Source organism: Balaenoptera physalus, assembly GCF_965194825.1.
Source record: "Balaenoptera physalus genome assembly, chromosome: 3".
NCBI classification, from domain to species: Eukaryota; Metazoa; Chordata; class Mammalia; order Artiodactyla; family Balaenopteridae; genus Balaenoptera; species Balaenoptera physalus.
In genome coordinates, this window is record NC_138890.1 from 146,909,480 (window position 1) to 146,925,346 (window position 15,867).

Here is a 15,867-nt window from a genome sequence, read left to right on the forward strand (position 1 = left end):
ATAAAGAATAAATATATGATGGCTACAGTACAATGGAGTTCTTCATTATACTCGGACTTTGCTATAGTTAGTTACCTGAAGTTCCTTAAGCTCCTCTTGCTGGTAGGTAATCTTGCAAGTGAAGTAAAAATTTCTTCCAAAATTAACTGCCTATGTTTTTCATATCTTGAGAATACCTATTTAGTAATTATAAGATTCCAAATTAAGTTTGTTATAATTATTTGAAAATAAACAAAAATGATACTATACCATGTGATAAAAAATATTATCTGCCATTTAGAATGAAAATGTTTTCATCATCTTTGATGGTAATGACTTAATTTGCTCAACTTTTCTATCATTAATTATGACATTCTTGTAGAAGTCATAGTATGCTAGTTTCATCTAGAGGAATATGATATCTTGGGTATGAAACGTAAACCAAGATTTAAATGATTTAAAATAATTGATTTTACAGTAAATATTAAGGAATTATTAACTGAAATATTTTTAAATATTTAGAAGTGTTTGAAATCTAAGGCATACTAAAATAGTCCTCACGGAAAACTCAAATCTGCATTAGGTTTTGCACATTTGGATTGAATGATACCACTGTTATTTTTCTGAGAGATAACTAAAAATGTGAACTGATTATACTTACTGCAGTGACTAACTTAATGGCACACAACTGTAATTCACTGACATTTTCCACAAAAAATGGTGTTATTCCCATTGATGATACCTGCACAGACACAGACAGTAATCAGTACACATCTGTAACAGATTTCAGTAACATTCTACCTTACTAAACCCCAAAGCATTCATAAACTTCTGGAAAACACTGAGAGCATTTTCTTTTCCCTCATCAATCAGCACCTAGTTTTTCCTTTTGTTCCCTTTCACCCTCAAGCAAATTAGCACAGACCTTCCTTCATAGCTGCCATTCCTCTGATCTCTAACTTCTGGATTGATAAATGTCAGAGGAATGTAAAAAACAAAACATAGTTCACTGTTCTGGAAGAAGCATCCTGACACATTTTAAAGGAAATGATCATTTATCTTTCAAATAATTCACAGTTTAGAATTTATACTACATTCACCTGTCTTCTGCCCCAAATGTTTCTTTTTAAAACTTCTCTAGACTCATTTCTTCCATTTAGATATAAAATACTCTGAATGGAAAAAATTAACATAGTGCTGGTATTATTATTGAGTGAGTGAGGTTTTATACTGAACTCAATTAGGTCCCTTATTCTCCTTTATTTTTTTGGTCTAGAAATATGGAAAATGCTTGAAAAAAACTTACCTGAAGAATTGTTGTGTCTGTAAGAAGCTGTATTTCTAGTAGTTCTGATAAGCTGCTAACAATGTCACAAACTTTATTATAAAGCATTACTATTACTCTCTGCTTATGGGTAGAACATTTAGCCCGTTTTGCCTTTGAACTTAATAAGCCTCCTAAAATGAAAAAAAATTCAAAACAAGGAATATATCAACTTGTAATAATGTTTATTAAAAAGTAATAAAACTGCTTTCTGAATTAAAAGTACACACCTTTTTTTTCCCCTATATAAAAACACAACCTGGCAAATAAAGCTGTCTATTTATTAAAAGAGAAAATTATTCTTTAGGGAATATTCAGTTAGAAAGTCAACATTCTTATAACAGATAATTCATGGTACACTTCAATGGTTATTAAATTCTTGTATCTTAAGGATTACTTTATTTCTATTTTTTTCCACTGATTGGAGGATATTAAGATTATATTTCCCTTGAAATCAACTTGCAATAATTTAACAACAGGTAATTAACAGTAGGTATTTGTGATCCAAGTTTGCTCTCCTCTCTTTAAATGTATACATGTTAACATACATGACTCATTTATAAAGATTATAAATAAGAGAAAGAATTATATATTTTTATTTTTTTTAAAGATTGATTGATTGATTGCTATGTTGGGTCTTCGTTTCTGTGCTAGGGCTTTCTCTAGTTGTGGCAAGCGGCCCGGGGCCACTCTTCATCGCGCTGCGCGGGTCTCTCACTATCGTGGCCTCTCTTGTTGCGGAGCACAGGCTCCAGACACGCAGGCTCAGTAGTTGTGGCTCACGGGCCTAGTTGCTCCGCGGCATGTGGGATCTTCCCGGACCAGGGCTCGAACCCGTGTCCCCTGCATTAGCAGGCAGATTCTCAACCACTGCGCCACCAGGGCAGCCCGAATTATATATCTTTAATCAATCCATTTTGTAGATAATATTTTGGGTAAAATTTGGGGGAAGTGATAAATGGAACCAGAAGCTACTGTTATCTGGGAAAATCTCAGACCAGTAGAAATTACTTCTTATTATATATAAATAGTTGCTAAAGAAATTATCACTGAACAAGTACTGGATTAAAACAAGTTCTATATTCTAGTCAAATGTAAGTCAGTGTTTATTACAATTTATATAATCAAACAATTTTGGTGCCATTTTAAGTCATTGCATTCTGACCCATCCGACGTGGTAAAATTATATAACAGGTAATTTTGATGTTATACTAAAAAACTATCAGTATAAATGGGCAAACTAACCTCCATGAGGATCTAATCTGTAAACAGGATCATACTGAGGATAAAGTGTATTCTGCAAATGAAATTTAGTGTACTGTATAACTCTTTCGATTACATCCTCAATATATACAGCTTTTGGCATGTTAGGGGATGTCATAATGTTGATAGTTGTAAGACAGGCATCTGCTGATTTTGTCACTCTCTCCATAATAAGGTCTCTCCATAACCTTTCTTCTTCTTCAGTATCATTATTCTATAAAACAGTACATTGTTAATGAAATGGAAATAAACACAATTATAGGTTAAAATATTTTTTAAAGATTATAATATATTTGATTTTCACAGGTTGAAAACGTGGTGAGAGTTATGGTGTGTGTATATCTAAAGAATATCAGGAATGAAGTACAAATACTTATATTACATTAAGTATGATTTTTGTTTCAATGTTTTCAAACATAATGTACTCTTATCTCCTAATTTCACCACTAAATGTCATTCCAATAACAAACTTATAGTTATGTTTATCTTCTGTCTAATTTATTCAAATCTACGATTTTAGCTAAAGATGATAATTATACATAAATCATTTTGTGTTTGGGGTTAAAAACATTATGATAATATTAAAGCTTTTTAGTTCTGCTTGCTCTTGTGAGAGTAAAACAAAAATTAACAACAAAGGATAGACCCTTATTTAAAAGTAGTAAAATGTTATCGACTCAATCATTCCTAATAACTGTTTTTCAACAATACTGTATTTTTGAAACTGAGATTAAAAAGTGGTGATTATGTAGACTACTGAAAACATAACTTATTTTCTAAAATAGATAATTCAACAACTGACAGACTATATTTTAATTTACATATCCGCAACCTGCATTACAATTGGGAAAAAGTGCTTTTAATCTTACTTTTAAAGTGAAAATTCTTCTATCACATCCTTAGTTATGAAATATCAACTTTATGTTCTAGGAATACTTTTGTATGCATGCTATTCAAAGCTTATAACATTGGGAAAAGGAATAAATAAAAGTATAATATTTGTAAAACACAGAAGGGCTTTCTAAATCACTAATGCCTAAAAACTCAATCTCTAACTTTCTTTCATTTTACTACTTACATACCTACTTAAAAAAATAAAGTAACTTTTCTTTGATATTGAAATTGCTGTTTCGAAGAGTCAGTTTAGGAGGTTCATCACTCATATCAAACATTAAGGCTTAAATGCAACACACTAAATAGTGCTAAGGTTTTCAGGAATGAAAATAATTTCATTAAAACTGAGTCAGCCAGTTCTCCAGAACTGTCGATTCTTGATATTTACCACAATTTCTTGCCGAAGTGTTTTAAATAAAACTTGTAGACTAAAGATGTAGTATATTGCCACTATAGGTCCTCTAATCCCTTAGTTTCTATGATTCAAAAACTAATTTAAAAAGGGCATTGGAAAAATATGGATATATTTAATAAAGCATAGAAATACCACCTGAGATTATTTCTCTACATTTTTAAATTCCATGTAGATCACTTAGCACTCCTGTGGCTTCTGCAAACATCAAGAACATTTCCCTCACGAGATATAATCCAGTGCATGTGCTAAATACATATAGTATGTATGTACATATGAGAATGGAAGTATTATCTACCAAAACTGTTAACAGTGGTTACTGCTGGATGAAAATTGAACCTTTCTGTTTTTTGTGTTTTGAAAAATTTCTATAATACACTACTTTTGTAATCAGTCATTTAAAAATAAAGAAATTTCATTAACTCAAAACATTCCCAAATCCTTATCTCTTACATTAAATTCCTATGAGCATTAGTGTTTGAATTCATTAATGTTAGACACCAAGATCAATTCAAATGCACATATGATTTTGAAAGTCTGCTATAATGCTAGGAAGGTAGATCTCAGTTCATAAACCATTATACCATGTTGCCACTGCTTTTGATAAAACATACTAAAATGTAATGACAGTTGCAGTTAACATTTATTGAGAACTTATAATGTGCCAGACATTGTTAAGCAGGTTACATGAATTAATTTATTTAATATCCTTTCAACAACCATTTGAGCTAGATATAAAAACAATACATAAGGATTAACATTTTAGGATACATTAGGAAATCACCATAAGGTTTCCAACTATTTATTTCTCTAGGGAAGGTCAAGGAAAAGAATTACTACCTACTAACATTTTATTTTCATTTTATAAATGAAAAGACATTTGAAACACTCATCCACTTACAAAAGGAAGAGCATAATGTAAGATTAAAGAATGGTCTTTTGAATTGAATGACTTTACATCTGTTACTATTCTTATTTGTATCAAAGCTGTGAATTGATAATGTGTAACATTAATTTTAAACAGCTAAAAATCCAATTCTAACTGCAAGGCTAAATGTGAACTAGTAAATGTGGTAACAAGCTCAAATTAATGAAATTTGGAATTTCCCCAATAAACCAAAGTTCCATATGAAAAATTTTACATCTTAACAACAGAAAGGGTAAAATTAACAACATGGATCTTAAACTTACATGATTTAACAAAGTGGAGAGCTTCGACCCATCTTGAATATTCTTCTCCAAGATATTTAGGACTTTCACAGTTTTGTCAGTGGAAAGCTAAAATTGAAGCATAAATTCTTTCATCAATCACTGGTAAACGTAATAAATTATTCAAGAACTATTCTGTACAATTATCCCTTTTGGCCAATGGAATATACAGCATTAACACCCTCTTAAAGAGTGGAAAAACAAAACTTTCCTACTTAGATCCTCTACTAAAATCTGATTATGCAGAGAACTTAATTATTTGTTTTTGAAAGACAGAATAGCAAACACAGAATGGGCACATATGTATGCTACTAACTCAAATCTTACCACATAGCAAGTTAAGACTGAATTTGTTCTGATGTCTGGCCCCCTGCTCTTATGAAAGTGACACTGAACATGCATACGAACACACAGGCACAAACACACACTCTCTAAACATTTCATCTGTTGAATTAATTATAACATGGTTTCCACACCACAATGTTTTTTAGCGGGTGTCTTAAAATCCCAGGTAATATTTTGAATAACAGAAGCCTGAATCTGAGAATGATAAAAGTTACAAATGTGGTAACACTGCTTTATTTGGTAGAAATTTTTCTTATTTTTAAAATATCTGTTTCATTTCTTACAAATAATGTTTTCTATATTTAAAAAATTAATTGTTGATTTAGAGGTTCTGCGAGGGAGCAACTGTTACTCATTCCCTTGATTGAATAGGTCTCCTTTTAGAGTCTTATCATGCAGCTAGGACTCTTACAGCCAGAAGAGTCAAATGGGAGCATCAATAGCATAACTTGACATTAAGTACATTTTGATTATTCGTATGCTGGCTTACAGAAGAAATTTCCCCCAAATATTGCTTTAGATAATTTCACAAGAGATTAAACTACTGAGACTTTTGGTAAACTGTCCATGCTTTGAAAATATTCAGCAAATTCACCTTTTGAAATAGAAATATTAGCTACATGCAACTATAGAACTTAGGAAATAAAACCGAAGATTGGCATTGGCACTTCAGAAAACTGAAGCCATATTCCTGTATACAAAAGAAATCAACATATCCCTCACTGCACACAGTAATAGCAATGTGAACTAATAGTACATTCATTCTTGGTTAATTATGTGATATGTCTGTATAGCTTTAAAAACCAAACTCAAGGAACCTTTGTGCACTGTTGGTAGGAATGTAAATTGGTGCTGCCACTATGGAAAACCAGTATGGAGGCTCCTAAAAAATTAAAAATAGAACTACCATATAATCAAACAATTCCACTTCTGGGTACATATCTGAAGAAAACAAAAACACTAACTTCATAAGCTATATGCACCCCCATGTTCAGTAGAGCATTATTTACAATAGCCAAGACATGGAAGCAACCAAAGTGTCCACTGGAGATGAATGGATAAAGAAAATGTAGAAAATGTGGTGTGTGTGTGTGTGTGTGTGTGTGTATTCAGCCATGAAAAAGAAGGAAATCTTGCCATTTGCAACAACATGGATGGACCTTGATGGCATTATGCTAAGAGAAGCAGTCAGACAGAGAAAGATAAATGCAATTATGATATCACCTATACGTGGAATCTAAAAAAAAGAATTCATAGATATAAAGAACACGTTGGTGGTTGCTAAAGGTGCGAAGTGGGGGTGGGTGAAGTTGGTGAAGGTGGTCAAAAGGTACAAATTTCCAGTTATGAGATAAGTAAGTCCTGGGAATATAATGTACAGTACAGTGACTATAGGTAATAATACTGCAGTTTATATTTGCAAGTTGCTAAGAGAATAGAACTTAAAGGTCTCATCATAAGAAAAAAACTGTAACTATGTGTGGTGATGATGTTAACTAGATTTACTGTTGTATCATTTTGCAATACATACAAATATTGAATTGTTACCTTGTACACCTGAAACTAATATAAATGAATACAAAATGAATAAGTGATTATATCTTAACTTCGGAAAAAACATTAAAATATTTCCCAGTCTACTTTAAAACTCAATAAATAAGTTTAATTTGTTGAGAGGATAAATTCTTCAGGTAAATATAGTCTTCTATTAATTCTTTTACTATTCTTGGAGAACAAATCATTATCTCTACATTATAGACTAAGAAACTTAAGACTTAGAGTAGATAATTCTATATAAGAGGAGCCTGATTAGAAGAGGAGGAGAGAGGATTTGTCTTGAAATTATATTTGCATAGCAATCATGCAGTGGTTTAGGGGGTGACTGGTAGCTCATAAAGATTATGGGAAGCTAGCCCTTGATGCTGTCACTATTGTTTAAAGTTACTATTAATGAAAAAATATTCTGCTATTCCATTAGTGCAATAAGACTACTCAGCAACAGAGAGCTCAGAGGAAAGACAACTCACGAAAGTCATTATAAAGCCTACAGCAATGAGGTTCTGTACTTATTAACAATTAATGTGTTAACAGACATAGAGAACAGACTTGTGGTTGCCAAGGGGGTGGGGGAGTGGGGAAGGGAAGGACTGGGAGTTTGAGATTAGCAGATGCAAGCTATTATATATAGGATGGATAAACAACAAGGTATGGCACAGGGAACTTTATTCAATATCCTGTGATAAACTATAATGGAAAAGAATCTGAAAAAGAATATATATAGATGTATAACTGAATCACTTTGCTGTACAGCAGAAATTAACACATTGTAAATCAACTATACTTCAATAAATAAACTAAAAAAAACTCCAACAATTAATGTGTTAAAACCGTGGCTTTACTCTTTCACCAATGTAAATGGCTAAAGGAAATGTCAAAGAAAAATTTAGTGTATTTCTGCATTTAAATAATCTAAGTATGTGAGACAATGAAAAAATAAACAGTGACAAAAATCCAGGACTGTGCCTCTTTCAATGCAATAATGATTTTCTTTAGAATGATTGCAGAATATTTCTTTGATTCAAGCTTTGTTGTGTGTTTTTTTTTTTGTTATTTTTTTTCTAAGAAATAATTCTGGGGACTTCCCTGGTGGCACAGTGGTTAAGAATCCGCCTGCCAATGCAGGAGACACAGGTTCGATCTCTGGTCTGGGAAGATCCCACATGCTGTGGAGCAACTAAGCTGTGTGCCACAACTACTGAGCCTGCGCTCTAGAGCCCGAGAGCCTCAACTACTGAAGCCCACGCACCTAGAGTCCGTGCTCCTCAACAAGAGAAGCCAGCGCAATGAGAAGCCTGTGCACCACAAGGAAGACCCAATGCAGCCAAAAATAAATAAGTACAATAAATAAATTTATTTAAAAAAAAAAAGAAATAATTCTGTTACACTCTCAGAAGGCAACCATGAATTTTCTTTTCATCATTAGTTACTTTATGTAAACTTTGCAATTTACCTTTAAAACTTTAATTTCAATTAAGTAAAGTTATAAATTTTACTGTAATAGATACCTTATCCATTATACCCATTGCTTTAATTTTAGCAGATTCACTGCCAAGTTCGTTAAGCTGATGTTTTCCTAACAGCAGTTCCTGAGGAATTTCATCATCATCACCTGAAAAACCAATCCAAACACACACAGTTTAGGTAAAAGAAACAGCTCAAAATAGTAAGCTTTACTTCTTAATAATTTCTGGATATACAAACAGATATAAACAAACTAAAATAACATCCTAGGACGCCTCTGTAAACCTCAAGCAAACCCTGAATGAAAGGGGACAGGTTAAAATTAGAGCTCTGACTAAGATGGGAAGATGAGATATCTTATCTTTACTACTTTATGACCCTTCTCAACCAAACTCTCTGCCCCAGGAGGCTGACCTGTATGGACTACATCAACAGTCTCCCATGCCCTCTGGCTTCTGTTTGGGTTCAGCCAGTGGGTTGCCCTGTCAGAAGATCAAAGAGAAGGAGAGTGAGGTCAGGGTATTTATATCCCTGACTCCTTCCTTGCAAGGTCTGCTCAAGCTGCCTATGTCCTCTGACCAAAAGATTACTTCTTTTTTCACCGCAACCTATTCTACAACTTTTTTTCCTTTTCCTATTGACTGAGTTCTGTTGATTTCACTTTACCCTTGTTCCTTTGGGTGTAGGGATGGTGAAAGTTCCAAGTCTGGGTTTTGGCTGTATTCTGCCCCCATCTTTGTAATCAGTCTCTTTGTAAATAACTCCTTCTCAAATTATCCTAATTTGAGAGTGCCATATGACTTCCTGTTGGGATCTTAAATGACACGGAAGACAGTTTCCCAGCACAGAACTGGAAAGTTTTAGAAATGATGAGATAGATATTTCAAATAATGGGGAAATGCATTAATGACACTTAGGCAAGTAACTGTCACAAAAACAAATACTTTTAAAATAAAGGGTAATATACCTTTTAATGCATTTTCAAATAGATGTACTAATATCAGAATTATTGTACACCATCTAGCTTTTGTATAAATTAGTGTTTGTATCTACTGAAAGTGGCATAAAATTGTTGAGAGTACCTCTAAACACTGTAAGCAGTGTTTTTTATAAGCCTAACACCTTTAGATCTATAGATATGACCTTTACATATTACCGTAAATGTAATATTACATTAATCCTATTGTATTCTGATTGCTTTTCTATTTTGTTTTCCATATTAGATTCTGTATTACTTAAAGCCAGGGGTTGGGGTACTTATCTCTGCACCTCTAGCACTTAACGTACTACTGACAAACAGTAATTATTTAATAAATATTGGCTTTTAGAATAAATTAAATATGTTCCTATTTCTGCATCTTTGCTCATATTAGTACCCGTCTTATCTAGGGCCCATTCAAGTTTCATCTGCATAAAGGCTTCCCTAATTACTCTAACCTACTGTGGTAGCTGCACTCTCAGGACTCTTAAAAAAAAACACTATCGACACTTAACTAATTTAACACTTGATTTTTATATCAAAGTTTTCAGTTACTTGATAACACAGACTAGACTTGACTCCACAGCTAGGTTTCAAGTTTCTTAAGAGCACAGACCATGCCTCTGTATCCACTAGAGTAACTGGCAGAAAGCTTAACACATAGGTAAATAAATATATCTTAAATTCAGTTTATATTTAGAGGTAAACAAATATATTTAAAAATGATTTTACCAAATGCAGTAAAATCCATATCTTCTAAATTATCCAAAATATTCTCTATTGAGGCTGTGAATCTCTTAAAAGTTGAAGAATCCATCATTTCTAGAACAGAGGAAAAGAAACCCAAAACTTATTATCCACATTCCAAGTAGAAAACTGAAGTTGAAGACTATGAATAAAGACAAACTAAAATGTTACCTTCAGGTGTTAATTTTGGTTCATAAGCTTTCCGCTTCTTCTGTTTTTCTTTTTTCTTCATTTTTCTAGCAACTAAAATGAACAAAAAGAAATACTGAAATGCAGTAATTACAACTTAAAATACATGTATTTGTTTCTACTTTCTTCCTGAACATTAAATACTTTAACAATAATCATTGCCAATCCAAACTTTTGTCTTGATTAAAAATTAGTTTTTAATTAGTTCATAAAAAAGGTATAAAAATTCTTCAAAGTTAAAGCCCTAAATTTAAAATCAGCTTATGTAAGAAATCCGTTGACACTGATGAATTACCCTCACTAAGGCTGGGAGGAGGAGAATAATCTTCCATGTCAGAATCTGACGGGCTTCGGTTTCGATAACGACCACCTGAACTCCTTCTTCCTTCATGAGAATGGCCACTTCTCCTATGATCCCCAGAGCTTCTTCTGTCACGCTCTTCATATTCCCAAGCTTTATCATCATCTTTTTTATGTCGTTTCCTAGAGGCTAGAAGCAAATCCCCATGACAAATAATTTACCTCATTTAAAAGACTATTAAAACTTGTATTTTAAAAATGAATTACATGGAAGAAAAAAATCTTCATTGTGTGGATCTAGGAAATTATGAATCATTCTGTTTAAGCGGAAATATAAATTATGGTACAGAAATGGTATCACTTATTTTAGCATTTATCTAGATTTAGAAAATTTTACATGAAATGGGTTTGCTAATAAATGTAGATAGGAATGTTCTGGGAATTAAACCACAGTGCTAATTTCAAAGAGGTATTCAGTGAGTCAGTAAAGATAATATCTAAACTTCAGGGTTAAGACATATAAAACAAACTTTATCTAGAATTTGGATAAAAACCAGAAACACCTTTAAGCATTTGGACTGTTGATGGGGAGTGGGGTTTGGAGGAAAAGTAAACTTTTGAGAAAGTGTTACAGAATGTGGGTAACCATGCATACTGTCAATTAACAGCCAAGTTAAGCCCACAACTCAGCTATAAATTCAACAAACTCTGATAACCTAACATCGCAAACTACAAAGACAGAATAAACCTGTATAGTTGTAAATACTCACATATTGAATTCCGTTCTCCAACAATATACTTGCTTAAACCCAAGGAGACAACTTGTAAGCTTATGCATGCTAGGTAAGCATATTTATGTATGTTACCTTCAATCCCTTCCCCATTCTTCCAGAGGTATAAGCATTCTGCTAAAATCATCAGTACTGACAGGAGCCTCTAGGCAGAACTGGCAAACAGATCTCATCTGACACATCAACTCTGATCAACTGGTAGTAGCTGCCTAAAGCATAATGTTGAGAATAATTCTGAGCCCTGAGACAAAGCACCATATTTCAGCAAGAAAGACTGATTAGAAATGCCTGTCCAGTGAGAACTGGAGGGAATACAAGTGAAAACTATTTACTATACCTGCTCTAGAGTATAAGCACTACCAAGTTAAAACCAGGATAGAGAACTGATATGTTCTACATCTTGGGATCATACACTGGTTGTTGGAGTGACCACTTGTTGCTGACAGTGAATTACTTTCTAGTCTGTTAATCTGAATCTGACTCCCTTGCTTTCTTGTGACTCGCTTCTATTCTGAATCCTTAACTATGATCAATACCCAAGTATTTAAGACAAAACTCTTGCTTGAGTCCCTAGTCCCCCACTTGGCTTAGATTTAAGGATGCCAACCTTTGGCCCATGCACTCTATGCTTATGCCGATGTCCTTCTGTGTGGGTAATCAATGTCTATACCTTGGCTAATCTTACCTTTATATGCTGCCCTAGCTATTCCTATTCAAGAATCTACTGACAGCATGGCAAAGATAATTTTGTTTCCTCTTCTTTGTGGTTATAGGTGTGGCATAGCAAGAGGACGAATGTAGATGGATGTATTTAAATCTTCAGTGATTTTCTTCATAATGAGGCAAAAATCTGACTATGAAATATATGAAGGAGAGGCAGGATTTCCCCCCTTTTATGATGAGTGTGCCCCAGAACATTCTCTTAGTGAGGGGTTGTCTCATATACTAATAAAAGTAGGTGTGTATGCATGTGTCAGAGAAACAGGTCGTTTATGTATAGCATTCACTAAATGTTTTTTCAACAAGTACCAAAATACCTACTTTGAGGAATGACAACTAACAAGCAAACTTGTTCAGATAGTAGTATTCTATGACCTCAAATATGACCTAGTTAGTCTTTTTGAATTTTAATTAATTTCATAAGAAATCTATTTCAATCCTTTAATTCTATGAGTAGAAAATGCTTGAAAAATCCTATAGTTAGCAAGTACATACAATATGCTGTATCGGTGGTAATTTTTATAGGTCGTGGAGATCTTTTTTTCCCATTCATTAAACTAAGCAATTTGAAAAACAAGGAATGGCAAATTAAGAAAAAAACCCCCCACATCTTCTATGATACACTGTATGCTGCAATAAGGTTCTATCAGGATCCCAATTCATTATGACTAATCTGTTCATTCTCTATATGTCTTGTTACCCTGGAAGAAGCAGGGGAAGAATTCAACAGAGAGGTATGTAAAATATGACTTAGGTGTTTTCCACCCTAACCCTTTCCAAATTTCACCTGTATGTCTCTTTAGCTTCTTATATCTCCCCTCCTCCTTCCCCAGCAACCCAGAGACTTCGTAATTGTGCTATGACTATCCAAATCTTTGTGGCCCAACTTTCAAAGTTAACCCTCAACGGTTCCCCCTATCTTTGAACATAACTATTTCCGTAGTTTTACTGATTTTTAGGAAACCAGTTTGATTAAACCGCAATAAAATTTTGTTTCAAAAAGGTTTCTCTCCCTCAAATCAGGATAATGCTTGCTACTTATGTTCTCATAATATTTTTACATTTTGTATTGTACTCTATTTTTATTACATTGTTTTTGTTGTGGTATAATGGCTATTTGGTTGTTTATGTCAGCTTCTTTCATCACTCATTTCAGTGGCCTCAGAGTCAACTTTTCTACAGTTACTTGTACAGAAATAAACCCCCCCAAACCAGGGAACTATTCTAAGGTCTCTTGAAAAACCCAGAGAAACTTCCCTTTTTCCTAGCAGGGGCTGAATGAAGCTCAGGTTCCCTAACTAATATTAGCTTTCAATATTCTTGGGCATAGATTCATGGCTTTTAAGATGAAATTATGTGCTCCCGTAAGATGAGACAATATCTGTCATCATAGAAAGCAAAGAACAGAGGTTGCAGTGAGGACAAACATGAGGCATGTGTGGCTCTGTCCTCTATTTTACATTTGGTGGGCTTTTCTGATTATGCTACCCTTTTTACTTAACTGTGAGGTAGCTACAAAATTCTCATCAGCTTAGCAATGCAGGCAGCCACTTTCAATTACCTGGAGTTGAAGTGTGATTTGAAATCAGTCTGCAATTAAGGAACTCCTTTTTAGTTATTCCCTTTAGAAATGGGTGAGGTATCGGGGAAAGGAAGGGAAGTGAAGCAGAGGCATGTATATAAAGGGGAGTGAGTTTCTAGGACACCAGATCTCCTTTCTCCTCTCTCTTTCCAGATCGTATGTTCCCGTATGAACAAAATGTTTGAGTATAATAAAAATGTTAGCTTTAGCCATTGAAATATACTGCATGTAAATACATCTCATGATAATACAAATTATAACAATTATACATATAATTAAATGTCAGATTAATTTTGCATATTTTATTTCAATTTTAAAACTTTGTTCAGATTTGTTCAGTATTCATAATCTACTGCTCATACTCAAGAGCTCACAATTCTGAGAAGATCAGAGTAAATGAACATAGATTAAAAACTCTGGAGGTGAAGGGCTTCCATCAGTGATATACATTTTAAAATGGCAGCATGCATCTGTCCTTCCTGCCCTTGCTTGTCACACCTCAATCTATGGACACTAGGTGGAAAAGGTAGAACACACTGGTAGTCTTCCCACTTCTTTTGGTCATAATGACTAAGTCAGTTGGCACACAAGTGAAGATCTCCCATAGTCTGTTTCCACTGAATGCCGTTTAAGTCAAACAAGGTTGCTGACCCCTCTTGGCTAGGCTCAATTCTCTTGCTCCAGTAGAAGGAAGATAGGGATAAAAGAGAAGAACTTTTTCAGTGGACCAGTAGGAAGACAGGCGAGGTATAGCAAGTCTAGTGCAAAGACAGGTGATCACAGTGTTGTAGAGAGGTAGCTGTGTAGTGAAGAAGCCAGCTCTGGAAAACAGTGAAACAAGGGAGGAATTCCAGGACACAGCTGGGCAAAAAGGAGAAGCCAGGTCCAAACCACACAGATAATTGGCAATGTGGCTAATCCATTCATAATTTAGTGATAGTATGGTTTAAAATATTTCTTCATCTGGCTATCTCCTACGTGTCCTTCAAGACTCAACTCAAGTGTCACCTCTTCCAGTAAGCGTTCTCTGAACCCCAGTATAATTTTGATGCCAATCCAATGTGCTCCCACAGCACCCTGGATTTACTATTATCATTGCACTCTTCTCACTGTACTACAATTGTTTACATATTTCCCCCATTAGACTGAAGGCTCTTCAAAGATAGGGGCCACATCCTATTTGTTATATTTTTATTCTCACTGCCTAGCATACAGTAGGAACTCAATAAATGTTTGCTAAATGCATACAGAGGCATACCTGTGTTATCTGACACTAATTATAACTCATTAAAAATTTTTTTCTTGGTGCCAACTGATCTCATCTTTCACACATTTTTAAGTATAAAGAAAAAAACTTGCTATACTATATTATTAAGAATTATGATCACTGTACTCTTGCTAACCCCCCCAAATTATAAATGAAACAAACATATCAATCTGCTTTTTAATTCTAAAGTAATAATAAAGTTATATGATACTTACATTCAAAAGCTTCATCACTATCATTATCTTCATCTGAACTGATTTCAGCATATTTTGGCTTTTCATTAACTGTGCTACGCTTGCGTTTATTCATTTTCACACGTTCACAAAGTGGCATGGTGGATTCAATTTCTGCCAGGAGTTCAGGGGGTAATTCTTTTAACACTGATTGATCTATACTACCTATTAATAAAAGGTAAGAAAAAATATAAATCTGAAGATAAAAGGGAAATTTTAACTAAATTAAGCACAATGAAAATGAAATATTAATATTTATGTAAGTTTTCTAAGTCACTTTTGTATTTTAATAAAACACGTTCATATTTACAACTGTTAACAGTCTTAACCCTAAACTGATAATGCAGTTTTTAATACATATATCATCATACAGCAACTTTTAAAATATGTACTTATTATCATAGCAATGGAGGGTAGTTATATCATCAATTTTTGCTACAATTAGTGCCTGCATTTGTCTGCATTGACTAAAAACTTTCTGAAACTAGAGATCCACTTGCATTATCAGGTGTATTTGTAGTTGGGGGTACATCTCACATTCTTGGTAGCACCCAGATTTGTTTTACAGAGGTCTGGAGCAGTTAGTTTGAAAGCAATGCTATCCGTCAGTAC

The 15,867-nt window shown here is 33.8% G+C and overlaps 1 protein-coding gene across 5 annotated transcripts in view; it reads right to left on the reverse strand.

Moving 5' to 3' along the window:
- The window catches only part of NIPBL (NIPBL cohesin loading factor), a 199,915-nt gene that overhangs the window by 56,300 nt on the left and 127,748 nt on the right, over positions 1-15,867 (reverse strand). For 4 of the 5 annotated variants that reach the window (XM_082453663.1, XM_082453660.1, XM_082453661.1 and 1 more), the window contains 10 exons: positions 15,238-15,420; positions 10,658-10,852; positions 10,345-10,416; positions 10,159-10,248; positions 8,492-8,595; positions 5,064-5,150; positions 2,549-2,780; positions 1,286-1,437; positions 641-721; positions 76-176 (listed from right to left, as the gene is read on the reverse strand). In XM_082453663.1, the coding sequence (XP_082309789.1) occupies positions 76-176; positions 641-721; positions 1,286-1,437; positions 2,549-2,780; positions 5,064-5,150; positions 8,492-8,595; positions 10,159-10,248; positions 10,345-10,416; positions 10,658-10,852; positions 15,238-15,420 (1,297 nt within the window). The remainder of the gene's footprint in view (positions 1-75; positions 177-640; positions 722-1,285; positions 1,438-2,548; positions 2,781-5,063; positions 5,151-8,491; positions 8,596-10,158; positions 10,249-10,344; positions 10,417-10,657; positions 10,853-15,237; positions 15,421-15,867) is intronic. The other variant, XM_082453662.1, reaches the window with a different exon arrangement.